Source organism: Lactuca saligna, chromosome 9 (assembly GCF_052625555.1).
Source record: "Lactuca saligna cultivar CGN05327 chromosome 9, ASM5262555v1, whole genome shotgun sequence".
In the NCBI taxonomy this organism is placed as follows: Eukaryota; Viridiplantae; Streptophyta; class Magnoliopsida; order Asterales; family Asteraceae; genus Lactuca; species Lactuca saligna.
Genome location: NC_136425.1, coordinates 150,466,015 through 150,474,871, shown reverse-complemented (window position 1 = coordinate 150,474,871; position 8,857 = coordinate 150,466,015). Strand labels below are relative to the sequence as shown.

At 30.2% G+C, this 8,857-nt stretch overlaps 1 protein-coding gene across 5 annotated transcripts; it reads left to right on the top strand.

Moving 5' to 3' along the window:
• The first annotated feature begins 1,254 nt into the window (after positions 1 to 1,254).
• LOC145018795 (ankyrin repeat domain-containing protein, chloroplastic-like) lies at positions 1,255 to 7,131 on the top strand. Of its 5 annotated transcripts, none has more exons than XR_013667168.1 (7): positions 1,255 to 1,918; positions 2,310 to 2,489; positions 2,576 to 2,669; positions 5,290 to 5,376; positions 5,534 to 5,620; positions 6,132 to 6,199; positions 6,430 to 7,130. XR_013667168.1 is itself a non-coding variant. In XM_078976639.1 (2 exons), the coding sequence occupies exons 1-2, from the start codon at positions 1,639 to 1,641 to the stop codon at positions 2,357 to 2,359; spliced, it is 330 nt and encodes a 109-aa protein (XP_078832765.1). In that variant the 5' UTR covers positions 1,258 to 1,638; the 3' UTR covers positions 2,360 to 2,569. The 5 variants fall into 5 exon arrangements, 1 of the variants encoding a protein (XP_078832765.1); XR_013667167.1 differs by having other exon boundaries at positions 6,433 to 7,129; XR_013667166.1 differs by having other exon boundaries at positions 5,537 to 5,620; positions 6,132 to 7,131.
• Positions 7,132 to 8,857: the final 1,726 nt, after the last annotated feature.

Here is an 8,857-nt window from a genome sequence, read left to right as displayed (position 1 = left end):
TAAAATACGTGCTATGTGTATAATATAAAGTTGTTTATATGTGTGGGTGTATAGTCCCTTTCATAAACACGAGTATAATACAAGTATTGTTTGACTGTATTAAGTATATGTTTGGGTGAGTGTGTAGTTACTTTCTTTTAACACATAAATATGAAGTATTTGTTATAAAATACGTGCTATGTGTTTATATATTGTTGTTTATTTGAGATGAGTGCGGGATGGATGTTTTATATAGTTTTTAAATGAGTTAAACTGTATATGTATTTTATATCTACAAATATGTTGGGTAGAACATGGGTTGATGAGATAGTTGGTATGTGATAAAACGATGAGGTATGAAAGATGATTAAGAATGGTATTGGCAGATGCACCAATTAGAGAATATCATAATACTAGCAGATACGTTTAAGAATAATATCGTTAGATGCACCAAGTAGTGAATGCCGTAATCCTGGCAGATGCGCTTATAGGATAATCCTGACAGATGCGCTTATAGGATAATGTCGGCAGATGCGCCTAAAAGAGAATGTCATAAACCTGGCAGTTGTGCCTCATAGTGTATGACGTAATCCTGGCAGAGGCGCTTAAAGGATAATGTTGGCAGATGCGCCTTATGTAGCTATGGAAGTTTGTGCTAATTCCTTAGGTCAATCCTTAGGAATGAATGAATGACGGGTAGTTGAATTCCTAGGGTAAAATCCTAAGAAATATAATAGGGATGGGTAATTGAGTTGATTGTTTGATGGTTGAATATAATAATTATATTATTGTGGGTTGAAAACCCTATATGCTCACCAGGATCCCAAGCTTGACCCACTCAGTTTTCTCTGTATCACAGGTATCGATACGAAGATATATTTCACGGAGAGATTAAAGGAGATGTAAAATCTTTAGTGTAAATAATGTAAGTTCTGTTTATGCTAATGTATCTGTATCGGAACATGACATCCCGAGATTTTGTTATATAATGAAAATACATTTATTTAAAGAAATGCTTTGATAATTTTTATCATATTTTGTTTTGGGAACAAATTCCGCAACCGTTTTCTTTAAAAGATTACTCTGATTTTATAAAACAAAGCATAAAGAAATCGGTTTTTTCTGGCCGTGAAAATGGGGATGTCACATATATATATATATATATATATATATATATATATATATATATATATATATATATATATATATATATATATATATATATATATATATATATATATATATAATTGGATATTAGTTGTACTCCTGATAAGTCGCAAAGATTCAAAAACCTATATCTTTATAAGTTCGAGCATGACTTGTAGAATAATAAATCCTCCCTAACCCTAGCTCCAAAACAGATAAAATATACGACTTCAATCCTCCCTCGGCCACCACCCCTAACAACAATCATACACCAACGTCAACAGAGACAACGAAGGATACGAAGAAGAAGAAGATGAACAAGTAATCGAAGGTTGCTTGGTTTTTGAATGAGGCGTATTCGAAGACCTTTTCATTCAAAACGAAATTCAGCTTGAAGCCCCCAAACCCTCCAAAAGGGTTAATAAAATTGTGGTTCGACCGGAGGATTTTGGTTCCAGCGAAATGGAAAGACGTTAAACAGAGATTAATACCACGCAGAAAGAGAGGAGAAAGATGGCCCAGGAATTGGAATTTGGGAGCAGATTACAGAAGAGAAAAGATGGCTTTAAACCTATATTGATGGCGTATGAGAGTAGGAAAGAGTACAAAGCTGCAAAACTTAGGGAATTGAAACCAGTTGTGCTGAATAATCCTCAAATTTTGGTGGACAAGAACGAAGGTGATGATACCGAAGATGAAATTGACGAGGGCAAAGGTAGCAGGGGCATTAAAGTGGCCCCTAAGAACCCTAAAATGGTTGTATATGATCATGTAGCTGCAAAAGATCCAGAAGGTAATTTTATAACATTCCCACTAAAACTGGCTCAAAGAGTACTCATTTCACTTCTATAAACTGAATTCTTACATATAATTCCATGAGTTGAAGACGAATTTGTGTTGCTATAATCCTTTTTTGGTTTGTTTTGCTAATTGCTTCACATGCATACTTAGTTGATCCATTCCTTTTATATTAGGGTATAACACCCAATAGCAGGCAAGCTTTATAGCATGTTACTGCTAAAGCTTAGCTTTTTTTCATTCTACTGATGTTGATGGTATTCGTCTTTGAATATTATGGTAGACGAAACAACTACTGTAAACGACATATATATTGAATATTTATTTCTTTTTACTCAAATATACCAAGAGATTATGATTTTTTTTGTAAATAATGTATATAACAGGTAGAAAGATGGGAAAACCAATATTTTGCTTCTACTGGTTGGTTGCATGAGAATATTCCTTTGAAGATTCTTCTGGAAGCACGATAGGTTTTGTCTATGGTGATTTACGGATTGATAATCTTGTTTTCCATCCTGTTGATAATCTTGTTTTCCATCCTGTTGAGGCGTGTTTTCCATTCTGTAAGAACATTATTAAAAAAGCTCACTTTTGTAGGTCAAGTTATATATAATCTTTCCCAAATTATTAAGTTATAATTTAATACTAGGGAAAACCATGGCCTCTTGTTGGACGGAAGTTTTATATTGCATTTTCATTTTTCCGTGGTGCATCAATCTTGGCATGTGCCCACAACAGCGAAGGTAGTTTGTCACTATTTTCATATCAAATTTACTTCTTATATGATAAAAATCAACTTGTTTATGTAGATGATTCAATGGATGATATTGATGAGATTCAAATTCTATTGGAATGGAATCACGAATTCCAATTATGTTGGAATGGAATCACAAATTCCAATTCTATTGAAATCACATAAGTTGGTGCTTGAAAAACGGACTACAAAAATTGAAAATGATTCTAAGCAACATTAGTCTTTTAGAATGTATTAGTGTTGTTGTTAGATTTTAATGTTTTCTTTCCCGTTTTAAAAGTTTTTTTTAGTTTTATTCGTTAACAATAAATATAATTCTTAACAATTGTTACCTATATTCTATAAGAAATAATGTATTTTTTGTTTTTATTCTTCAATTGATTGTTCAAAAATTTGTTATTCTACAATAAGTTTTTAAAGTCATGATCAAGAAATAGGTTCAAGAATATTTTTATTATTTATGGTTTAAAAATATTTTTATTTTTGAATATACTCATAAAGATATTCTATCAGAATGTCTAAATTAAAAGAATTATAATTCGTAAAATCGGATTTTTAAAATTAAATTGTATTAAGGGTAAATTACATGAATGATCCCTATGGTTTAGGGTAACTTGCGCGTTTGGTCCCTAACTTATTTTTCTAACTCGGAAGGTCCCTACTGTTTGTTTTTGTTACACGCTTGGTCCTTGTCTTACATAAAAAGTATATTTTTCCCTTGATTTTTTAATTTATTTAAATAAACACACCCTCAATCTCATCCTCTCTCCTTATCTTACCTACTCTATCATTTTTCTCTATTTAAATAATTGTCTTTTTACGTAAGATAGGGACCAAACGCGTAACAAAAACAAACAATAGGGACCAAATGTGTAGCAATAACAAACAGTAGGGACCTTCCGAGTTAAAAAAATAAGTTAGGGACCAAACATGTAAATTACCCCAAACCATAGGGACCATTCGCGTAATTTACTCTAGAATTTATGATCCCTTAAAAAATGCAATTTTCCTTTATTAAATCTATATTAATTGACTAAATTACCATTGTAATTAATTAAGATGATATTTTTCAATTATATTTAATTCAACTAATATATATTAATCAATTTCTTAAAATAAGTAAATTTGATTGGCCCAAATTTATGTATACAATAACACAATAATTACTTTTAATAAAACAACCTAAGTGTATATATATATATATATATATATATATATATATATATATATATATATATATATATATATATATATATCCGGTAAGAAATTTTTTTTTGTAGGAACGTAAGAAATTTTTTTTCGACTTATTTTTTTCGCGAAAAAAACAAATGAATCAATAATAACATGATTCACCAAAAAAATTCCGAAAAAACACTTCGATGATTCATTTTTATGATGATTTTGTTGATATTCACCAAAATTGTTATAAAAGTGAATTTTTTCTTGATTTACTTAAAAATGAATCATGAAGGTGTTTTTTTCTGAATTTTTTTCTTGTGAATCATCTTATTTTTGAATCATCTAATGATTCATTTCATTTTTTGCTAAGAAAATATGCATATAAAAAAATTTCTTACCTTCCTACCAAAAATTTCCTTCTTATTTGATCTTGATTCTATATATATATATATATATATATATATATATATATATATATATATATATATATATATATATATATATATATATATATGGTTAGGTTCATGTGAGACGACCTAATTTTGTGAGACCGTGAGACATATTTTTTTTTTTTAAATTTTTTTTAGTTAATTCAAGTTCCGAAAATAATATTTTAAAAAAGAATTTTTGGATTTTTCCATTTATTTTGCATTTTAAAATTATTTTTTAGAATATGTACGGTGTAATATTCTATTAGAATATTTAATGTATTTTAAAAAAAATGGAATTATTTTTTATTTTTTATTTATTTTTTTTATTTTTTTAGTTAATTCAAGGTCCGAAAATAGTATTTAAAAAAGAATTTTAGATTTTTCCATTTATTTTGCATTTTAAAATTATTTTTTAGAATATGTTAGTGTAATATTCTATTAGAATATTTCACGTATTTTAAAAAAAACGGGATTTTTTTTATTTTTTTTAATTTTTATTTATTTCTTTTAGTTAATTCAAGTTCCGAAAATAATATTTAATTTTTTTTTGGATTTTTTCATTTATTTTGCATTTTAAAATTATTTTAGATTTGGTTTCACGGTCTTACAAAATTAGAATAGTCTCAAATGAACCTGAACACACACACACACATATATATATATATATATATATATATATATATATATATATGTATAATACATAAAAATACATTTATACATTATATACAAATTTTATGAAAAACTATATAAAAAAAGTTCTATTATTTCAGAAAAATGAAAATTTAATTCCATGACCCTCTAAGTTAAAAAGAAATAAAATAAAGAACATTACCGATTTCTTGGGTTTCTGTATTTTTAGAAAACAAAATCATTCAATTTTTTCCTTTTTTTTTTTTTTTTTTGATATTTTCTCTTACAACTGCTCATAACCGCCTCTTTCAAATTCACGCCTTTTTTGTTTGTTTGTTTTTCTTTTTCTCTCTGAAAAATGGGGTTCAGTAAGAAGAATAGGGTTTAGTAGGAAGAAGCTTGACCGATTAACACACAGTTGGCAGTCGTTTCTCTACTCTCGTCGCCGGTGAACAGGTATCGACGAAGCTTGATACACACTTCGCATCTTTGTTTTCTTGTTATTTTCCAGAAAATGCTTCGATTAGGAGCACGATGTCTAACATAATTCTGTCTCTTGATGCCTCTTCTTTCATCTAAATCGATACTCGTCCGATTTGTTGTTGAATTGTAGCAGTGTTTAAAGGTTTGTAGACACCGTATCTGTTGAAATCGATCTCCAGCAGAAATCCTCACTTTCTAGATACCACCAGCTTACCAGGTATCATTATTAACATCACATCATTCCTTGTTTCAATCTGATTTTCTCACCTCTCGCGAATAACTACGTACAGTATCTATCTATGCTTTCTTTGTTCAAAGTTCGATCGATTATGCCATTTGTGTTGTTCGATGCGTAACATGCATTCTATATTTTACGATCATAATTGTGTGTGCGATTGAAACAGGTGAAACCAACTTATGTGTGATTCTCTTGAAATCGAAACCCTAGGTCCCTGAATTACTGTATTTGTATGTAGCCATAACAGGAGATGCTACTCGATGCTTATATCTATATCTTTGGGCAAGGATTTCTTTACGTATCGTGAATTTTGAAACTGATTATGGTTGATATTCTGAATTGGAGCTTATTTGCAATGTGAATCAGTTACTTGTGATTACATCGTTTTGTTTGGTGTACAATATGTGTCGATGTGCACTCAGTAACATAATTTTTGCTCATTATTACTAGATAAAAGTTTTAATCCTGCATTTCTTTTCAAATCATGCAGATTCGACTCTCACTGGAGTATCACATTGGATTGCAACAAAGTTTTTCATCATCCAAAATCAAACTCAGGTACAATTTCATCCTCCCAATTCCATATTCTTAGCTTGACTTTGATTGATCTTATAAGAATTGTGAGTTTGTTTGAAATTTTGAATTCATCTACACTTACAACATTAATTACAACCTTATTCATACAACTTTTACAGAATCTTTGATTCATGAATTAACTCACAAATAACAGTTCAGAACAAGATTTAGACACTTTTAGATGATGTATATATAATGGATTATATATAAAGTAGGATGGAAAAGACTCTATTGCCCACTGCATCGATTCGTGTAATGAGTGTGGTCTTTCTGCTAAGATCCCAAGGAGGAGTTGCTAACTTTGGAATGAGTAATGAGTTTCAGTTGTTCATCACATCTGTTGTAATTGCCCAATGTATTTCCCAAACTGTTAAGTTTGTTGGAATGAGTAGGGAAGATGAAAAGAAGGCTTTTTTAGTAGCATATTGTTTTGAAGTGATTGGTATTCATAGCATGTGTCTTATGTGGATCGTTGACCACAATATCCTCATGGTACTCATCATGAACTTTTTGCTGAGGTTTATTCTTCACTGTTGGGACATTTGGATGCTGGGTTACTTAGGTTATCAAATAGATGTTGCTGTGGTAAGGGAGAAGAGGTTTTGGGTGAGGTTTCTTCTTATCTGTTGTAGCATTCTCATCATGGCTTTCATATATGCATCAGTCTTCATTATGGTGTCTGGCTATATGAGAGGTTGAGATGAGTCGAGTACATGGGTTATTTTCAGTAAACAATGAAATGTGATGGTGATTGATGATTTTGATGTCAATTGTTCTTGTTGTTCTATTACACTGTGTTGAATATTGTTAGTTTGGATATATGTGAGTATATGAGTAGACCAAATTATGTAAGCAACAACCAGCTTTCTTATAGCTGCATATTAAACTTTACATTTACAATGTATGAAATATCATTTATTAGATGGTTTTTTCTAGGCTCAAAAAGTTACTTCACACAGGATCATCATATGTTTCTTTTCTCGTGTTTCTAATGTCCTTTGGTTTGTTTGAATCAGTGTTGTGTAAAAATCGGGCAAAACACTAGAATATGACCTTTTTTATAATAGCTCAAAATCGTGCAAATAAGTAGGTTACTTATTTGATTGGGATATTGGTAAATGATATAAGTAGATGTAAATTTCACAGCGACTAATTAAATGCTAAGTGATTTGTACAAGTTGATAAAACTTGAAAATATGCATTTGACAAAATAGGCTTAAGGTTTCTCCTAAGGAAATAAGGTTTATCCTAAGGCAATACTATAAGGAGTATTCACAATAAACATCATTTTCAATGGTTAGTGAGTTGGTTTCTATCTTTCTCTCTCTTCCTCACTACTTATCTACTAATAAACACTATTTTCAATGGTCAGTGAGTTGATATTGCGGGTAATATGGAATGATATTTTTGCGACGTGACGTGTAGATCATTCCATGTAGCCTAAGCTTTATAATAAATATTCGTAAATTTTTGTATAAAATAATTTCAAAATGATATCAAAATTTCTGGTTTTCGTTGCGTTTAGCTTTTACAATGGGTATCCGTTTATATTTTATAATATAAACTATAAAAGATTTCACAAACCATAAATGTCGATGAACACCACAAAAATGTGTAAAGACTCACCCTTGTTGTCCAATACGGTGTACTCTTTGGAGTCAAGGCATACATCATTTTACCACTATGAAAAATATATCTTTCATATCATACATTGCTTTAAACATAAAAAATTATATTTTAAAGAAGGAGATGGAAATAATTAAGTAACTATGTTCAAATCGGATAAAACCAAGAATCTGTTGGATTAGTGTCTAAGTCCATAACTATTTTGGTATGTACTTGACCAGATGGTGCATCGTTCTTTTGGGTTGCCTTCACCAAAGCAACATGATTGGAGAAATAAATAAAAAGAGAGAGGTTATTATGATTTGTTAATATGTTATAAGAATAATATATTAAAGGAGAAATCATATTTGCTTAATTAATATTGGTCAATAATTAATTAGGAATTAATTTTGTGATAAAGTGTAATTAATTAAACTAGAGGGGCTGAATTGTAATTATGTGATAGTTACAAAATATGATAATGGTTATCCTAAATATGGGTTGAACGAATTCAAGGAGATAAGGATCCTTGAAATCGTCCAAAGGATAAAGGATAAGGGTTTTCAAGGCTTATCTTATGGTTGCTTTGTGGATAAGCAACTAGATAAGGATAATGACTGAAACCCTATCTCTACACCTATATAAAGACCCTAAGGCCTTAGAATTCGTGTACTTGTTCCCAAGAAGTCCTAAGGACGAATTCTAACCTCTCTCCTCTCTCTTTATACCTTCTCCATTTGCTCTTGGTGTTTGTAAGCCATTAGAGGAGTGACACTTGTGACTCTAAGCATTCCAAAGTCAATTCAAGGAGGAATTGGGATTGTTATTGCTATATAACAATCAAGGTATGTTCTTAAACCCATTCATATGTTAATATCGATTTCATATACTAGAATTAGGGTTTATAGTCTTGGATAACTTGCATGTACAATAGAGAAACCTAGATCCATGTTTTAGGGTTTGTATGAGCACATAGGATGTCTTATGACTAAAACCCATCAGTGGTATCAGAGCCTAGGATGGTTTCAATTGTAT